Consider the following 20,545-nt stretch of genomic DNA (forward strand, 5'->3'; position numbering starts at 1 on the left):
AAAAAATTCGTAACTTCTCCATTGTGAGACTTGTGAGTAAAATATCACACTCTCGTCTTGCCGCGCGTTTGACTGAAAACGAGAATAACTCAAAATAGATGTCCTCTAAAAAACTAGAGATAATTTCCTCGATCAGTACATCTTGTGTCATCAACATTGTTGCAAGAATTCTGTGCTTTTGTAAAACAGGAATCCTCTTCTTAGGTAGACTTGTTGGTTCCAGAAAGTAAGCGCTTCGTTAGAAAACAGCTGTGCGTCAGCGCCTGCCCTCTACAAAAATTTGGAGAAGCTGTTGACAGCTACTTACTTTTAACAAAGATTGTTAAAATCCGCTGTAAAAATCTGATAGTTTTTAATGAGAGAGACTTACTTTTAAACAGGACCTGCTTTTTTTGCAAAAGATAAATAAAAAAAACTCGCACCTTCTTCATTGTGAGACTTGTGAGAGAAAAAATATCACACCCTCATCTTGCCACGCGTTTGATTGAAAACGAAAATAACTCAAATACATGCTCTTGCAAAAACTAGAAATCATTGCTTTGATCAGTATATCTTGTATCATCAGCATAGTTACACGAATTCGGCGCCTTTGCAAAGAAGGATCCTCGTGTCAGGTAAACATGCTGGTTCTAAAACGATGAGCGCCTCGTTTGAAAACAGCTGTGCGCCAGAAACAAGGTTTTTAATGAAGAAAAAGTTTTTTGAAGAAAAGAAGAAAGGAGATTTGAATGGAGCATTTTGATGAAAGGAAAAATAACCCAACGTCCGTCATCGCAGACGGACGCAAACAGTTCCTTTACAATCGCACTAAACAACCCTAGAACGTATGTCTCACAATGAAAACTTTATTAATAGATTGGTTGGAGTGACATAGTCCTCAAAATTTCAAGCATAGCAAGTGCAACTTATGGTCACGGCCATTTCAGCTCAATTTTTTAGCGAAAACACAATGATTTTACTGCCTCTACACTAAGGAAAGAAGTTTCTATATCTGGATCTCACCTACCCTGGTGTGTGCTTGGTCTCAGCGTGGAGCCCCAGTCTCTAAGGGGTTTGTGTAACTATAACGCATCAGGCAATATTGCCTAAGAACACCTGTTTAACCAGACTTTAAACGCTGTACGCACACAGACAATGTTGATAATCACTTCTAGTGCGTGGGCAGCCGTTCAAATCTTTATTATTTTATCGTTATATTATTTTATAAACTGATTGTAGAAAATAAGATAAAGAATCACCGCGTATTATTCTACCAATTTAGCTTTTTGTGCAAAGAGCCCAAACAGGAAGAGGGAAGTTCATTTCTAATATTAATTTTCATCTTGGCTTGAAACCAACAGTTTCTATCGTAACCATAGCTACCAGACTAATAAAAGAAAACGCGTTTGGCTAAATAAGTATAGTGTTGGGCACCAAAGAACGTTGGATCTTGGAAGGTAGGAGATGACTGTACTTAATGCATGTTAAACTTGAGTTTGACTTTCACCCCATGATAAGATTTGATATTCAGCCTTAACTCCTATTTCTGTGTAGTTGAAATAAAACGAAAATGAAATTTACCGAGTTTCCAAATGTGGGTATCACAAACACTTGACGAGAAAACATCTTCAGCTGCTTGAAAGAAACAAGATCATTATCCTTAAATTTTATTTTCTTGAACGAAACATTTACTATGTTAAATAATAGGGAGTTTTTAATCCAAAAGTTTTTGGATTAAAAACGTACAACTTAACGTCTAAGTATCTGCTTTTCCTAGCGTTTTTCGCCGTCAATTGGACCTAAAAGAATTAATCGAAATTTTTACAATGTTGGTCAAAGGACTAATTTCGGTTTCTAATACGTATGTTTACATGTGAAGATATTCCTAAGAGACCCAATTCTCTCCATCGAGCGAAGCGGATAACATCCATTTGCGCCATTTGCATGAATTTCCACATGGAACTGACAACTGCAAGCATTTTTTTAAAATTTATTTTCATAATAAGGTTTTGTTCATAACGACAGGTCGATTTGGGAAGCTTAATCCATTGCTTGGAGCTAGCGATCAACTTAAAACTTGTGTCATACGCGCGTGGTAGAAGCAGAAAACCTGGACTGCATTGTTGACTAACTTCACTTTTGGAAAAGGTGAGTCGCAGACGGCGAATCATTTTTTATCCTTCGATTCACTTATGAGTACAACTTCATCTATATATCTCTCCTATTCTATTTTACTGATACAAAAAGAATTAAAGTTACAACAACTAGCAAAGACTAAGTCAAAATCCGACATTCAACATCTACCCATGATTGGAACTCATTTTTGAAAAATTAAAGGGTATTTAACGAAAGTTTTTTAAGCGTTTCTTATTCAGAAAATTGGATATTAGATGCAAAATGACTAAAAACTTCGGCAAATACGAATTACGGAAATTTTATTTATTTATTTTTTTTTATTTTTTTTTTATTTTTACAAGACAGCACACCAAAAGTAGAGTTATAAGGAAAAAAGGATCTAGTAACCGTTTCCTCATAGACTCCTGTCCTTAAAAAGACCGTAAAAAATGAAATAGAGGCAATGCATAATTAAAGGCACGAATAAAAAAGTTCGTCCATGCATAATTTCTAAAGATTGTTCGACAGTTTTCAAATTAAACCATCCGTACATTAAGACTAATACAATTGCATATGTAAACAATAGACTTAATGACTAGAAATGTGGATCACACAATTTTTCCGACGTTTTACTAAGCTGTTTTTCAGTGGCATATCACATCTAATGAGAACTTAAACGATTTCAAGTGTAACTTGAATTCAAAATTCGAGCAACTTCCGCCGAAGAATTAGACAAGCTGGAAAAATATAGGAGATAATTTATTAATGAAGTCATTTGGTGTCTTCTAGAAAGACATAAACAGCTTCTGGTATCCGTCTTGTCTGTCATCTTGAACAAAACATTTACTATGTTAAATAATGGGGGAAAATGTATTGTTTATTGTGGTAAAAGTGCGCCTAAAATATGTTTTAAAACTCCTACGGAGTGCGTGAAGCCGGCTAAATGTTTCATCGTGCACAAATTGTCGGGATGATTTTATCATAAGGACGGAAAACGTTGTGCTTTTTGTCTAACTTGTGGTGACAAAGCCGTAGGAAGAAAAATGAACGATTTTACAAGAATAGCAACTTTTCAAATAATTTCGAGCCATTATTACGTGTTGATTTAACGTTGCGTGAGACAAGACAGACGACAGTTCAATAAACTATGAGTAATATGAAAAGGACGTAAGCAAATTTCAAGATAGTGTGTATGGCGAAAAAAAATAGTCATAAATTTACATACATTTATTTGAACTACAATGTCGACGACTCATTAAAAACTGTCATGTTAAAAATATTTATCAACAAATTTTTAGTATTTGGCATATCAGCGTAAATTTACATCGCATTTTGTTTAATCTGTTTGTCCTCATTGTCAACTTAAATTTGTATTGTAGCTCTGAAGCCCTTGAGGTTTGAGGAGATCGTTTGTATTGCGTTTTCTTGACGTCCGTGAATTATGGTCATCGTGGCTTTCGCGCAAGGTGGAGCTGTATAAATATTCATAGTAAATTCCGACACGAATTGTCAGTATTTGCTCAAAGACTTCCTCGAGGCCAGAGCAAGTTTTCAAACTAAAATTACGTGACAGGATGATGAAAGTCCTTTTTAAATTAGAGAACTAACTTTCAAAACCACAAACAAGTGCAACATTTCCTAAAGCAAAAAGGAAAAAACTTAATTGAAATCCTATCGTGATAATTTAACGTTGAGGCGCTTTGAAAATACTAGACAAAATTAAAAACAGGTAATTAAGTGTTAACAACTGGGTTGAAAACGTAAATTAGCCACCGTAAAGAGTAAAAAAGCTGACGTTTCGAGCGTTAGCCCTTCGTCAGAGCGATTATCTAAATTGGGTTTTCAACCCAGTTGTTAACACTAAATTACCTGCTATACTCTCCCACCGACGCAGCACCACAGTTTCTTTAGAAACTTACCCCTTAAAAATTAAAAACAGGTAATTAAGTGTTAACAACTGAGTTGAAAATGTAAATTGGCCACCGTAAAGAGTAAAAAAGCTGACGTTTCGAGTGTTAGTCGTTCTTCGCCACATCTTAAATCGATGAAAAAAATCACACCTTCCTTGGATGCCACGCCCAAGGTAAAAGACAAAAGGAACAAATAAAAAGTGATAACAAACGCGCTCTGCCAAAACCTCGAAAAACTTGCTTTTAGCAGTATTTCATTCTAAAAACATTTCTAGAATTCAGTTTTGACAGTTTTTAGAAAATTCTTGTACGAGCAAGATCTGCTTTTCCTTTTTTAAAAGTAGAACGGTCACTTCAACTTCAAGCAGTCTCAAAGTACCTAAATGAAGGAGTCCTCTTCTTAGGTAGACTTGTTGGTTCCAGAAAGTCAGCACCTTATTAGAAAACAGCTGTGCGCCAGCGCCTGCTCTCTGCGAAAAATTTGGAGAAGCTGTTGACAGCTACTTACTTTTAACAAAGATTGTTAAAATCCGCTGTAAAACTCTGGTAGTTTTTAATAAGAGAGACTTACTTTTAAGCAGGACCTGCTTTTTTTGTAAATGATAAATAAAAAAACTCGCACCTTCTTCAATGTGAGACTTGTGAGAGAAAAAATATCACACCCTCATCTTGCCACGCGTTTGATTGAAAACGAAAATAACTCAAATACATGCTCTCGCAAAAACTAGAAATCATTGCTTTGATCAGTATATCTTGTATCATCAACATAGTTACACGAATTCGGCGCTTTTGCAAAGAAGGATCCACGTGTCAGGTAAACATGCTGGTTCTAAAAACGGTGAGCGCCTCGTTTGAAAACAGCTGTGCGCCAGAAACAAGGTCTTCAATCGCCTCGAGGCTCTCCACAGAAAACCGTCACTTTCGATTGTATTTAACATCAGTAGTAAGACCAAAAAATATATTTGTACGTTGAAAAAACTGACTGGTAAAAACCAGGTGACTTGACTTACATATAGAAAGCGGTGGTTTAAATGAGTCACTGCAATACGGATAAATTTAATTATTTCTGAATTTGCGAACCTTTGGCTCGATGCGCTAAACGAGGGTCAAGTCTACCCCTGGGTACACCGATGGAGATTGATTTTACTAGTTCATATTTACACTACCCACTCCCCCAGTGCAGCAAAATTGCCACTCCGATAATTTTCTCGATCAGTTACGAGCTTTTCCGTCTCCCTTCGGCCAAAGTCCCTAAGGACTACCAATTACTCAGGACTTTTGTTTGGAAAAGTTGACCCGGAACAATGGGCCATTTCTTGATACGACAAGCGAATTTCTCGGGTGTAATTGCTTTTGATTTCTCAACTGATGTTGTCGCAAACACAGCTTTTGGGAGTCACGAAACAAAAAACTTATCAGGACCTAGTTTCATGTACTAATGGAAGTAAATGGCAAATAAAAACATGTTCTCTTGAGAAATAAAATTATAAATAACAGGGGTTCTTTGAAACAAATAGTGATAGAAAAGGTTTCAGTTCTAGTCATTATTGACTTTTCATAGCCTACTTCCGAATCTGAGGGAACGCACTGAGGGAATAAAAAAAAACATACATGTGTGATATTGCAAGGAGGAGAATAAAAATACAAATAAAAAAAAAGGAAAAAAAATAGAAACTCGTGTTGTAGCGCGCAGATATCTTTTGAGCTAGACCTACACACTTGTGCCCGACACCACGCAAAGAAACTCGAAAGAGTGCTGTATATGAACTTGTTCGCACGTGCACGCAGGAATGGCCATGACAATCAGCGAAAATAATGGCAAATGCAGATTATATTTGCAGTCAAAAAACAGGCAAATGAGATGACAGAAGGATAAAGAAAAAAAAACAATTTTTACTTCTCATGAAAGGTCACGCAGTCAGACTACAAATACTATTTCTACGTGGAATTTCTTGATGGTGGAAAGTGGAAAAACCATTTTCCAGTCTTATTTTCCAGAAACATGGCGCAGTTAATGAATTTTATGGGGCTATTGATATTTCCTATCAAATAAGGGGGGCAGAGTTTCCCGTCATCCGCGTTTTGGAAAAGCCGAAATTGTTACACTCGGGAACTGGTACGTCAACAAGCACGCGACATGTGAATTTAAAATCTCCTCTCCTGTTATAGTTTCCTTATTGTGAACTGTGCGATAATGATAATAAACAATCTAATTGTAGACTTATGAATGTTTTGGTTTTGTACAAGTGCCCTATATCCTGATTTTAGCAAATCTTTAAAGTAATAAACGACAGACGAAAGAAACGGTACGATTTTCCCATCGATTTTTCAGCTAAAAACACGTCAACAGAGCTGGTATCTTTGTAAACAGCGAATTGTATATTTAGCATTCGAGAAAAATCAACTCTAAAATTTTACCTAAAACGGTGGTTTGTTCACTAAACAATGAAGGTAGGTTACTTTTTAAGTTAAAATTGATATATTTAGATGAATCAAAACTGAAGTAGAGACCAAACACGTCGAGTTTTGTCCCAATAGCGTGCGATTTGCAGTAGGAGTAAAGCAAGAAAAATGGCCTAACTCCGTGAAAATGCACGCTATATATTTTAGTCTAGCGCGCTCGCTTTTCACGGGCCAAAAATAATGTTTTAACATGATAAACACGAAGAATTTCTCGTTGAAAAGAGCTCTTTTATTTTATGTACATTTGTATACCCTTGATGCTATGGTCGTCTGAAATATAGCAAAATTCAGCGTACAAACGGAATAGAAAATATAGTGTACTTTACACGGGTGGTTACAAACGAAAGAAAGTTTACTTGGAGATGAAATATAGTTGCAAAGCTACTCCAAGGGATGAAAAACAACTTATCAAAAAATGAATCCAAGATAATTTTTCGTTGTCTTGTATGAGCATTGTGAAAATGCACTAAAAGCCCAATAGAAATTATGCAAATTAGGTACGTTTTGGCCGACTTCGAACTTTCGTATTTTTTTCCAAAATAAAAACTCGCTGGAACTTTTGAATATTATTTTTGAAAACGAATCACCAAAAGAGTCTTTTGGAGCAAATAAAAAAAAGTTGAATTTTTGCTTCTGTCGCCGTATTCTCGAAAATTACTGACATCCTCTCTTAAACGTGATACATGGATTCAGATGAGTCGACTGATAACGTAACCATGACAATTACTTTTGTTAGTGTAATATTTCAAGCACCTGCTTTGCATTGGGCCATGAACCGTAATCATCAGTCACCTTCACAATGGTATAATGAAGACACCGAGATGTCTGTCACTTTTACAATGGTTACTAGTCTATAAATCTGGTACGATGAAACAATTATTCAGTAAAAATTGTGATTGTTGATAAGTATGCAAAATGCTTTAATTGAACTTGGTGATAAAATGTCCAATGAAACTCGATAAGCTCGAAAGTATACTTTCAATCCTCACATTATTGTCGGCGCGCGACCATTGTCATAATATTAAATTCTTTGCAAAGTATAAGTTTCTTCAATATTTTCCTTCGTCACCTTCACAATGGTGCAATTAAGACACCGAGACATCTGTTACTTTTATTAGTGGTTAACTCTCTATAAATCTCGTACGATAAAACAAAATTGAAAAATTTGACAAGAATTAGATTTCTCAAAAAAAGGGAAAATTAGAAAACCTTGAAATATTGATGCACGAGATGCATATGCCAACCATCGGCCAATAAATTATTCACCATCTCTTGCCGTCATAAACATCGTTTAAGAATTTAGTGGAGTCATTAGGTTTGTTTGGACCATGATTGTTATTGCAGTAAAAGAAGATTTAGACCAAAGACTTGAACAGTCACTCGATACGTTTTTTCGAATAAACACCAGTTTTGAAGACTTTGAGATAAAGGTAGGCCTTCACTTTTTTTTTTATAAAAAAATGAACAAAGTTATCTTAAAGCAGTATGTTTACCGAAATGAGAAACACCTTAGGTCTGAGTCACAAATGAAAGCATACTCGAGTGAAAAGTCAAAACGTGGCTTGATATGTGCCTTAAATAATGTTATCTTTCGAACAGTTTTCCCTAAGTTTTAAAAACACCCGTAGTAAGTTAAGAAACTTGGATATAATAACTTATATCAAAAAGAAAGTAAAGAAAACTCGATCGCTCGGAGAGGAGCAGGTGTTTTAACTTAGTGGCAAGTTCAGCAATTTTTTAGTGAAAATTTATTGTTATCGCGCCCTCGAAAATGTGTTAATTTAGTCCAGGTGCATGTACTTTCAGTTAGTTTTAAATTGTGATTAAATTTCAAATGACACAGTCTCGATTTTTTGAAATTAAATTGATAATCTATGAATTTTTTTTTAGAACTGAACTGAGACCGAGCCAAGAGAAAAAGCTATGCTGTGACGCTAACCAGCTTGAAATGTAAGTAGAACAGGATATGGTAATTTTACAGTGAATGAAGTAAAAGCAGATCTGACAGATATCCCTTCAATATAACTAAGAGAAGCTTTGACTATCGTCTGTTCCATTGGCTTGATTTTTCACTAAATTTTCCTGCAGCTTGTGACTTTTTATGACTTGTGAGAAAAATTAACCTGAGGGCTGATGCCAGGGACAGAGAGAACCTAAAAAAAGGAGCTGAGTTCAATGAGTACATCGCAACAGGCAACGGGAATCTGAGTAAATGGTATTATGAAACGTTTATCAATATGGAAGCCTCGGCGGTTCTCTTAGTTCGACGTCCTCCATGACAGCTGATGTGAAAATAATTCAATATAACATATTTCCTTTTAAAAAAAATACCGCGTTTAGGTTCACAGTCCGTAGATCGATTTTCTGTGATTATCGAGCACACCCAGCCAGCTTTAAAATCTTCAGAACCGCCGTCCTTTGAAATATTCAAATCAACATTTTCGCCTTAACCCTTTAACTCCCAAGATCTGATTGTTAATTCTCCCATCTAGCTGTTACACATTTCCTTGCAATTAAGTCACAAGAATTCGGTGTTATATCCTTATAATAACCTCTAACTGATAAGTTTTAGTAATCTCATTACCTGTTTGTTGATTGATGTATGTATATTGTAAGGAGAAGTTACATGGAAATCACTTTTGGGAGTTAAAAAGTTAACAGATAGATTCCATGGCTCCGTTGGTCCGTTCAGTCATAGAACACAGATGACGTTAAAATATTATTATTCAAGATGTTACCCACTGAAGTAAATTTACATGAAATTGTATTACATCTCAGGGAAATTTGGCCTGCCTGCCTTTACCACGGCATAATTCCATTGCTGATAACCGCTGGATTCATATTTCCATTCACCACGGGTTCTTGCAGTAACAACAAGTGTCCCGTCTCATTCCACTTCATTATTGGAAGGAACATGGTGGATGGGCACGCCCTAGTTGGTCACGTGTTTGCAAATGTCTCAGTGACCAAAGTGATGGATTGTTACAGAGCATGCCAACCAAACTGCCGTTGTATCTCCTTCAACTTTTTGAAATATTCCAACCAGGATAACTGTCAACTGAATGAGGAAAATCGACACCTAAAGCCCGGTGCCTTGATGGCAAAGGAAGACTCTCAGTACTACGATCTGGTTGTTCGTTACAACATAGCGGTGAGAAATGTTTAGATGTTTAGCCGGCGTGAATAACTTCTTTTCAAAATATGAGAGTATTTTCAAAAGTTTCCAGTCAGGATTTTGTTCTCATTAAAATTCTCATTCATACCATAAATCAGGTTCGTATATGACAAGCTTATAATGTATACGAATTATCAGAGAGAGTCTTATTCTGCCAATCCATGCTAAAAAATCAAATCAACTGATTTGTTGTCTCAGAGCAATTCTGCAGTTTCAGCATCGTCTGGATGCACTCAGTGTTCCAACAGTTGTTGCAAAGATTAACCGTGTCCCAATGGAGGAACATGTCGAGAAAACTGTCAGGAGACCGGAAAACGATTCATCTGCGACTGTTCTGGATTTATTGGCCAGATCTGTGAGCAGGGTAAAACAGTTTTGATCAATAATGCAACTACAGTCTCACATTCTGTGAGCTATCTTTTCCATGCTGCAACTTAATCGAGTCTTAGATCAATCGAAAGGTTCCCTTCCTTTCTGCAATCTCCATGATAGACGAGCAGATGACAGATAATTACTTATAATTAAATTATGACTCTTAACGGGCTATTTGACCTTACTCATTCATATACCAACTTGAAATGCGGTTCACGTTTAGAGTGTCAGGGCGCCCTTGGCATGGAGAGCCGTGCAATAACTGACGGACAAATAAGCGCCTCTACTATATGGAGTTACCGTCATTTTGCTTCTAACGCCAGACTTCACAAACAAGCAAGCGCAAATAGCGGCGGGGTTTGGGAACCATCAAAGAAAGATGCTAATCAGTGGCTCTAGATCGAGACTTTTGTTTCAACAAGACTTCCAAGTCGAATCAAAAGAACATCATGGTATCTTTTCGAAACTTTAGGTTCTTCAGTAAATGAATGTATCTAAAAATAATGTATTTTACCCCGCCATTACTTCAGCTAAAGCCTCACATGCAATTTCAAGGTTACACCTTGAGTTCTACACACCAACTGTATATTGACAATAACGATTTCGACTCGTTCGACGTTTAGATTGTCACCGCGCCCTCGGTATGGAAAGCCGTGCAATCCTTGACGGTCAAATTAGTGCCTCGTCACAGTATAGTGTAGGCCACGCCGCTGTTTACGCCAGGCTCCACAATAAAGCAGTTACAAATGTACACCAAGAGGCCTGGGAACCTTTAACATCAGACGCAAATCAGTGGCTCCTGATTGATTTGGTCACGCAACACGGCGTGACTTGCGTGGCAACTCAAGGAAGATAACAGAGAAATCACTGGGTGACAAAATATAATCTGCTGTACAGTAGCGACGGGTCGACCTTTCAGGACTACAAAGAGCGAGGACAAAGTATAACGGTTAGTCATTGTGCTTAATGGTCTTTACATGAAATTGGTTTTGAAAATATATTTAAATACTTTGGAATGGGTGGTTATTATACATCCGGCAGCCGTGGGCAATATGAAAAGACTCGTGTCGTTCTTTTTTGCGTTTTGATGGACTTCGACTTTGTCTCGGTCCATAAAAATGCCCAAAAAAACAGAAGCTCGGCCAATACCAAGCCATGTTGACCTCAGACCTGGTCAATAACGTATATATGTTGTTTAAAGGAATTATCTGGAAACACAGATGGTACCACTGTGGTGTCCCATGACCTTACTCCACCAATCGCAGCACGTTACATTCGTTTTCGACCAATAGCTTGGTACCAGGTGATAGCCATGAGAGTGGAACTGTATGGTTGCCAGGGTATGTTAGAGTCTTTAAAGGCCGCGATATTCTGTAACTTTTTCCTAAATTTTCTTATGAAAATAGTGATGCTCGTTTATATTATGTGACAGGCTCGTGACAAGCTAACCTAGCAGCCTCGCCTTATGCAAATTAGCTAGCGGATTTTGTTAGTGCGCAAATGAGAACGTTTTGTTATTAAGACCTGATTTTCGGAGACATTTTACAGTGAGTTATTTGGTGTCATAGAAACGTTTTCCATAGTGCTGTGTAGCAAACCTTTAATTATGCTTTTGTTTCGTATTAGGTATCTAAAGCAACAAGAGAGGATTGCCAAACCAGGGACGGAAAATAAAGATCCGAAGTAGATGAAGTAGATAGTTTATTCTGATTAAAATCGCAGTCATTGGATTAATCGTTACAATAGTAAAATCTAATAAAATTATAAGAAAAGTATAAGAAAAATGTACACAGATTAACTACAGTTACTATATATGAATGTATTCATGAGTCTCTTTATGATCTCTTCTGAGTATGCTGTCAATCTTGCACAATGGATCTCAGTTGTTAACGATTGATTCATGCGTCAGTTTGCGTTTATTGATATATGAAGCACATGGTGAGATTTAAAGAAAGATAAAAGATTGCTTGATGAATTAGTTTTGAAGACGGCTTCAAGAAAAACAAGAGTGAATTTCTAAGCGAGGGGAAGAAACTTATGTCTCTCATGGTGGATACTGTTGATCTAACACTATAAAAATCACCAATTCACAGCCGTTTCACCAGTAAACTTTTGTTCATTGAGATATGAAGCACACCAGAAGATTTAAAGAAAGATGAAAGATTGCTCGAGGCGTGGCCGAAAACAACTTAGCTTGAGTTTTGAAAGCATGAAAGATGCGCCAAAGTTACTCAAGGCGTAAGTGAGAGCATCTGAAACTACTCGAGTGCTGTTCAAATTTACTGCGTGCCACAGTCACATCTTGCCTGTGCAGGCGTCTAATTAGTGCAAGCTAAGCTTTGATTTGGAGTTAGGGTGGACGGTGGGGGTAGGGGCTAATCTCCACTTCCCCACCCCTACCTCTCTCCTCATTTTTGATCGACGACCACCCCCTTGGTACAAATTTTTTCTCTCCCCAGCCTTCAGCTGCCATTAAAAAGGCGGCCATAATTTCGTTAAGCGGAAATTACTGAGCACTCGCTCGCCGAAATTACGCTTGCTCTGCCGGCTAAGTCACATCTCGGTAACCGCACAGCTGACGAAAGAACCAATCGTCTTTTAACAGTTCAACGCTGTAGTTAAGATGATGCACAAGAAAAAAAAAAACAAGGAATATTAAGAGCCTTTGAGGGGTATCAGGTTAATTTTAATTTTATCGGGACCCAACAAAAATCCTCCTCCTCCTCCCCCTCCCCCTCAGGCGGTGGATGGTGGACGGTCCCTAATTTAATTTTCTTAAAATAGTTTAACGCAAAAGTTCTGAGGCATAAGGAAAAAACTGAAAGCTTTTTGAGAAAAGCAACCACAAATCATTTAAATCATTTAATTAGCTGATCATTATCGTCAATGTCGTCGTTTAATAAACAGACTGATGCTACGCTTTTTACCATTGATATCTTTTTTGCCAATTCCGATTGATAGCATATTTTTCATGATGTAAAATACTAAAATAGTTGTACATATTTTGCTTCAACCACGGCCTAGAAGGCCATAAGACGAGTCTGTATTGTTTAAGAATAAAGTGAGAACTTCAATTCTCTGCTGTGGCTTTTGTTGTTCAACTTTTCTTCATGCGTCAGCGTCTGTTCATCGAGGTATGAAGTACGTTAGAAGAGTAAACATTCGGTTAACAATTGAGCGACTGCTTGATAGCACTTTCAAAGCGGTAGTTTTAATATTGAGTAAAAAGAAATTTCCCGCACCACACTTCATTTCACTTCATTCGACTACCTCCGAGAAAGCAGAGGACCCAAGACTCGCTAAAAGATCGCTGCCAATCGAGGCAAGAACCGTACCGATGACAAGGAAACCGAAAACTGAAGCAAGGTACGTTATTTTTTTAAGGGAATATTGATCAATTTTGCCGATCCTTATATGCAGCCGAGTTTGATGTTTAAATCAAATCCTACCCGCCTCTTGGGTACGCTTTGGCAGGCATCATCAGCTCAACTTGGTTCGTAATTTGACGAGAGCAAACGAGCCTGAAATACCGACCGCGGAAGCTTGTCAAACAGGCATGATCACATATTTATATTGTAACCAAATTGAACCCAAAATGTTAGCTTCATTTTTGCCTCATATCGTGAGGTAACTTGCAACTTCCGATTACAGCGTTCATAAAGCCAGGCCGAGGGTAACTGGTACTGTAGTAAAACACCTTGCTTAAATAAAACTGTCCATTAACAGAGTTTCATCGCCAAAAGAAATAACACTAAACTGCTGCATCTAAGAAAATAATTCTCGTTGAAGTGCGATACCATCAGGCTTGAACTTAAGCTTAAGATTAGTCGTCGCCAACAGAGTGGGACTGTTAATTTGATCGCCAGGTGACCGCCCATTAACTGCCAATGAGGAGGAGATCGTAAGAATATCAAGTAAATTTTTAACGTAACACAACCAAATTCCTCCAACTACCCTCCCCTCCCCCTCCCCCGGCTTTAAATTATGACCAGTCCCTTAGCAACCTTGTGACACGTTTACTTCTTTCTGCCTAATTCAGTAAAAAGTGTGATTGTTGATAAGTACACAAAATGCTTTAATTGAATCTAGTGATAAAATGTCCAATGAAACTCGATAAGCTCGAAAGTATACTTTTAATCCTCACATTATTGTCGGCGCGCGACCATTGTCATGATGTTCAATTGCTTGCAATGTATAATTTTCTTCAATATTTTCCTCAGTCACCTTTACAATGGTGTAATTAAGACATCGAGACATCTGTTACTTTTATTAGTGGTTACCTCTCTATAAATCTGGTACGATGAAACAAAATTGAAAAATTTGATAAGAGTTAGATTTCTCAAAAAAGGGAAAATTAGAAAACTTTGAAATATTGATACACGAGATGCATATGCCAATCATCGGCCAATAAATTATTCACTGTCTCATGCCGTTTAGGCATTCTGTGGAGCCATTAGGTTTGTTTGACCATGATTGTTAATGCAGTAACAGAAGATTTAAACCAAAGACTTGAACGGTCACTCGATACGTTTTCACGAATAAACACCAGTTTTGAAGACTTTGAGATAAAGGTAGGCCATCACTTTTTTTCGATAAAAAAATGAACAAAGTTATCTTAAAGCAGTATGTTTACAGAAATGAGTAACACCTTGGATCTGAGTCAGAAATGAATGCATGCTTGAGCGAAAAGTCAACTAACGTAGCTTGTAACGTAACGTGCCTTCACTAATGTTATCTTTCGAACAGTATTCCCTAAGTTTTAAAAACACCCGTAGTAAGTTAAGCAAATTGGGTATAATAACTTCTATAAAAAGAGAAAGTAAAGAAGTCTCGATCGCTCGGAAAGGAGCAGGTGTTTTAACTTAGTGGCAAGTTCAGCAAATTTATTGTTATCGCGCTCTCGAAAATGTGTTTATTTAGGTTAGGTGCATAGTCTAAAATTGTGATTAAATTTCAAATGTCATAATTTCAATTTTGTGAAATTAAACATAATCTATAATTTTTTTTTATAACTGAAGTGAGACCGAGCCAAAAGAAAAAGCTATCCTGTGACGCTAACCAGCTTGAAATGTAAGTAGAACAGGATATTGGTAATTTTACAGTACATGGAGTAAAAGCAGATCTGACAGATATCTCTTCAAAATAACTAAAAGAAGCTTTGGCTGTCGTTTGTTTCATTGGCTTGACTTTTCACTGACTTTTCCAGAAGCTCATTAGTGAGAAGATTAACCTAAGCGCTTAAGCCGGAGACAAAGAAAACCCCCCAAAAAAAGAGCTGAGTTCAATGAATACATCGCAACAGGCAACGGGAATCTGAATAAATGGTATTATGAAACGTTTCTCAGTCTGAAAGCCTCGGCGGTTCTCTCAGTTCGACGTCCTCCATGACCGCTGGGGTGAAATAATTCAATATACCATATTTCCTCTAAAAAAATACCGCGTTTCAGTTCAGAGCCCGTAGATCGATTTTCCGTGATTATCGAGCACACCCAGCTAGCTTTGAAATCTTCAGAACGGATGTCCTTTGAAATATTCAATCAACTTTTTCTCCTTAACCCTTTAACTCCCAAGCTCTAATTGCTTATTCTACCATCTAGCTGTTACACATTTCCTTGCAATTAAGTTACAAGAATTCTGGGTTATATCATGATAATAACCTCTCACTGATAAATTTGAGTAATCTCAACACCTGTTTGTTGGATAGTGTGTGGATTTTGTAGGAAGAAGTTACACTTCTGATACCTAAAGGATTAACAGATAGATTCTATGGTTCAGTGCATCCGTTCAGTCATAGATCACAGATGACGTTAAAATATTATTATTCAAGATTTTGCCCTTTGAAGTAAATTACACTGAAATTGTATTACATCTCAGGGAAATTTGGCCTGCCTGCCTTTGCCACGGCATAATTCCATTGCTGATAACCGCTGGATTCATTATTCCATTCACCACGGGTTCTTGCAGTGACGGCAAGTGTCCCGTCTCATTCTACTTCACTATTGGAAGGAACATGGTAGATGGGCACACCCTGCTTGATCACGCGTTTTCAACTGTCTCTGTGACCGCAGTGATCGATTGTTACAGAGCATGTCAAACAAACTGTCGTTGTATCTCGTTCAACTTCCTGACACATTTTAACCAGGATAACTGTCAACTGAATGAAGAAAACCGATATCTTAAGCCTAGTGCTTTAATTCCTGTGGAAGGCTCTCAGTACTACGACCTGGGTATCATATATCATGCGGAGGTAAAATCAAAAGTACTCCTCAAAATCATTCAAATTATCGTGATTTTGTGCATGAAAATCACATTTGTGTACGTATGACACCAAAATTTACCAAACCAAACGTTCGTTTGAACAATTGACTTCATCATCATCATCATCATCATCATCATCATCATCATCATTAATGTGTCTTGAATATCTAGCCGATGGGGTTCAAAACCCCTCTACTAATAGGGGACACTTAACATAGCTAATAATCTACTTACTATTTTCTACTGAACTATTAAAAAAAAACCTAATCAGAGGATTTCAACTGTATCTCAATCAAATTAACTTAAACATCCCCGCCAGAGGCTCTGTCTTATTCTAATGATCCCCCTCATGTGCAGTTCATTTTTTGCAGTCCCCCTTTTATACTCTCTTAACGACAACTGATCCCCCCTCCGTTCCCCCCATAAATAGTGACCCATCCCCCTTACCTTCCAGGTATGTACCCAGTGTTTCAACAGATGCTGCATGGCTCAGCCGTGTTTTAATGGAGGAATATGTCAAGAAAATTGTCACGAGACTGGAAGACGATTCTTGTGTCATTGTCCTGCACGTTTTATTGGCAATGTATGTGAGAAAGGTATGTTACTAATGTAGTTGAATATAACATCATAGGGTCGGTTCTTGCCCAAAGTAAAACCCAAACCACGGTTATACGCAATCAGGGGGCTTCAGGCTTTCTCCATAAGAGGGTCGATTTAATTATATAGATTTCCTCCCGCTGTTAGTTAGCGGGCCCACTAAACACTGTTCACCAAAAAGATGAATGTTCACATAAGAGCAGCTAAATTAAAGATTGTTTAGGACACGGTTTTGTAAAACAAAGGCTAAATTCTGTTTACTCAGTAATCAGATCATAGTGTTTCACTAAGAGGATTAAGCTCAAAGTAACTTTTGTCTACTATAGTGATGAAGCAAGTTAGCCGAAAATGAAAGGAACATGGCATTGCAGCTGTTATAATTGAGTAATTCGAATTTTTGATAAACCAATCATTGAAGGAATCGTCAATTCAAATCTCATGACTGAAAGAGAAGTGGGATAAATATATAAAACGAGTGAAAAGGGAGAGAATAACAGTAAAAAATCTGAACGATATGCAAGGAAGAACAGTTACTAGAAACTTGCGGGGTGAAACGGGACACTTGCCGTCACTGCAAGAACCCGTGGTGAGTGACTTTTGTCTACTATAGTGATAAAGCAAGTTAGCCGAAAGTAATTCGAATTTTTGATCAACCAGTTACTGGAGGAATCGTCAATTCAAATCTCGTGACTGAAAGAAAAATGGGATAAATATATAAAATAAGTGAAAAGGGAAAGAGCAATAGTAAAAAAATCTGAATAATGTGTAAGGAATAACAGTTACTAGAAACTTGCGGGGTGGAAAAGACGAATCTAATCCCAGTTCCGCATTGAGTATTTACTGATTACCTCACAAACATTTTGGTGTTACAATCACCGATTCATTATGTTTCCTTACAGTATTAAACACTACTTTGACGCCTAATCTATTTAATTAAGACTGTCAGGATGCCCTGGGTATGGAAAGCGGTGATATTTCTGATGCACAACTCAGTGCCTCTACAGAACTGGTTCCAGAAAAAGGAGCAAAGCACAGCAGGCTACAATCCAAGTGGAATGGAGTATCTGGGGGAGGCTGGATAGCTAAAATATCTGACACCAACCAATGGCTACAGATCGATCTACTGGATCAGCATTCTTATGTTGTAACAAAGATAGCTACACAGGGCAGAAATCATTATCATAATCGCATTGTGACCAAATATAAACTTCAGTACAGTGACGATGGAGTTACCTTCCTCTATTACAGAGAAGAAGGCCTAGTTACTGACAAGGTGTGAGTTAGTAAAGCAGCAGCAGACTTATCTAATCTCATAAAAATACAGTTGTAAGTCTTCAAACTTAGCATGATTTTAAATACAACCAGGTATACTATCATAAATAAAGAATTTCTTTAACCCAGTTACTTAGTAAAGAATCACAGCCGAGTAGCTTAAGTTAAATAACAAAAAAAGACAAGTTTTCTTTTCCACGAATATATCTCTTCTAAACAACAGGTTTTTCCTGGAAACACAGACAGGGATACTGTAGTGTCACATGAACTAATTCCACCAATCAGAGCACGCTATATTCGTTTTCGACCGATAGAGTGGTCTGGCCTCATAGGAATGAGGGTGGAGCTCTACGGCTGTCGAGGTAACGTATTACTGTACAGTGTTCAAAAAATTCTGGCTTAAGGTCATAATTTAAAGAGTTGTGAAAATTTATTTGAAAAATCAGTGGTCTCGCAAACTCTTCATCCGATCTCGAAATCTCGTCAGCCTTTCTGATGAGTCACAAATCTTCGAGTTATCGTTGGGAGAAAGTATAGTCGCTGTCGTTCGCAAGAATCGGAGTACTAAAGTTGACTCAACATTTTGACAAACTTACAAGGGAGGTGGCTATAGTACGGACTTTCATAGCTGAATTTGTTTAGTCTCGTCATCGCACTTATAAACTGGTGTGCCCGTATCTCCGTAGTTTTTGACTTTACTACTCGCCTGTCCTGATCTCGCTTGAGATTTCCTGAAGAAGGAAGCCATTTCTAATATAATGATCAACATTAAGTCTGTTACATCTTTTATTCCCAACAGATAACTGAACGGAAAGTGGATTACCAAAGGCACGTGTATCAAGACTGAACGTGGTCTTAAATGGCTTCTTAGAGTGTTGGAAAAGTTCAGCTACTGACTAAGAAGACTGCATACTCTTCGGCATGAAACAAAAAAAATCTCCCCTTAGAGCGGTAAAAATTATTAATAACTCAATACTGCTAAAAAAAAACATACCTAGACTGCGAGCAGTCCCTCCGTCGCGTGGCCACTGTACACTAAAAACTAATTTACATGTACATCATTAAATTAACCGTCTAATTAGCAAAACCTTAGATAGTAAATGATAGAGTAACACTGAAAAAGTGAATAAATAAGTAAATTGTGGATGAACAATTTGATAGATAAATAAATAAATAACTAAGGAAATAAAAAGTACATACTTTAAGTAGAATTATTCCAAATATATAGTAGTGAGATGCTCTGCAGTGGTAAAGTACTTAAGGATAGTTGGTTCTATCTGCAATAGACCTTGGATAAAAAAAAATGTAGACACTACAGTTGCACTGAATATGGCGATGAGGAGTATAATTTGGAAGCCGAGATGCCCTGTTTAGAGGGAAAACCTCAGGAGGAAACGGGGTGACCCTTAGACCTTGCTGGATCTTGTAGAACATGGTTAATTGAGTTGATTAATCATAGGAGTAACATGAAATGATTTTTAATAATCGTGTTAGACAAATCTAGCTGCTCTATGTTGAACCATATCAATCTTGTTAATATTACGTTTAGTTTTAATGAAGGGTTCCATGCAGAACTGGTATATTCTAACTGCAAGCGGACCCCCCCTCCTACCCCCACTGTCCACTTTGACAACAAATCAAACATGGCCGATGGGATAAACGATCGCGAGCTTATAACGATAGCTCACCCTGATGAGACGCTTGCACTGCAGGCTACCCAATAAGATAGTTATCTTGGTTTTCGTTACCTGCTTGTTGGACAGTGCATTAATTAACCCTTTGACCCGTCCGTGACTAGCATTTGACTTTTCTTTACCGTCTCACCCCTGGAATTTAACATTAAGGTCGAGAGAATAAAGGAAATGATCACCTACTAAAGAAGCTCTTAAAAAAAAATTCTTGTCAGCTCGTTAGGAAATATCATAAAAAAATGTACAGCACAGTACAGACCATATTGTAAGTAGAATCGATGGAGAGGATTGCAAATTGTTATGGTCATCGAAGGAGGAGATTCGTTATTCATCTTGTAATGAGAGTGGAAAAAAATCTGAGTCCTCTCAATTTCTTGATCGATGCTGACTGACTGAGAGACAAAGAAGTCTATGGCATGTTAGGCTGTTAATAGATTCATATGTGAAATGCGTTCAGCATTCTGCTGAGATCAATTATGTCTAAACTGTGGAGTAAGTAAATAGAGAGATGGAAGACTTCAATTTCAATCCACTTTTTAAGAAAATCGTGCTTACGCGTAGCAGCAGTATTTTTAACTAGTATAGTACACTAGATTATACATTTCAACATTTACATCCGCATTTTAACCCCACACTTCTAGTCTAACTCCATTTCTTGGTAAAACTCAATTCGTCGAGAGTGTGCCAACTCAGCTACTGCAAAATATGACGAT

At 37.4% G+C, this 20,545-nt stretch overlaps 3 protein-coding genes across 3 annotated transcripts in view; 2 read left to right on the forward strand and 1 right to left on the reverse strand.

The window, feature by feature from the left end:
• The first annotated feature begins 1,186 nt into the window (after positions 1 to 1,186).
• Positions 1,187 to 12,934, forward strand: LOC113681595 (lactadherin). Its single transcript, XM_089188245.1, is given in 8 exon segments — positions 1,187 to 1,436; positions 2,005 to 2,127; positions 8,358 to 8,417; positions 9,246 to 9,618; positions 9,841 to 10,006; positions 10,638 to 10,963; positions 11,216 to 11,354; positions 11,641 to 12,934. Coding segments are annotated over 6 exon segments (1,014 nt in total). The 5' UTR covers positions 1,187 to 1,436; positions 2,005 to 2,127; positions 8,358 to 8,415; the 3' UTR covers positions 11,649 to 12,934.
• A 1,511-nt stretch (positions 12,935 to 14,445) lies between these two features.
• Positions 14,446 to 19,080, forward strand: LOC113681253 (retinoschisin). Its single transcript, XM_027198335.2, has 7 exons — positions 14,446 to 14,585; positions 15,033 to 15,084; positions 15,889 to 16,261; positions 16,727 to 16,868; positions 17,808 to 18,142; positions 18,365 to 18,503; positions 18,941 to 19,080. Coding segments are annotated over exons 2-7 (999 nt in total). The 5' UTR covers positions 14,446 to 14,585; positions 15,033 to 15,082; the 3' UTR covers positions 18,949 to 19,080.
• Positions 19,081 to 20,349: 1,269 nt separating this feature from the next.
• Positions 20,350 to 20,545, reverse strand: part of LOC149036993 (uncharacterized) — a 2,416-nt gene continuing 2,220 nt past the window's right edge. Inside the window, exon 3 of the mRNA XM_089188253.1 lies at positions 20,350 to 20,545. This exon is cut by the window's right edge and continues 696 nt beyond it. The gene's annotated coding sequence lies outside the window, so the exon portion shown is untranslated.

Source organism: Pocillopora damicornis, chromosome 11 (genome assembly GCF_964200805.1).
Source record: "Pocillopora damicornis chromosome 11, jaPocDami1.2, whole genome shotgun sequence".
Classification (NCBI taxonomy): Eukaryota; Metazoa; Cnidaria; class Anthozoa; order Scleractinia; family Pocilloporidae; genus Pocillopora; species Pocillopora damicornis.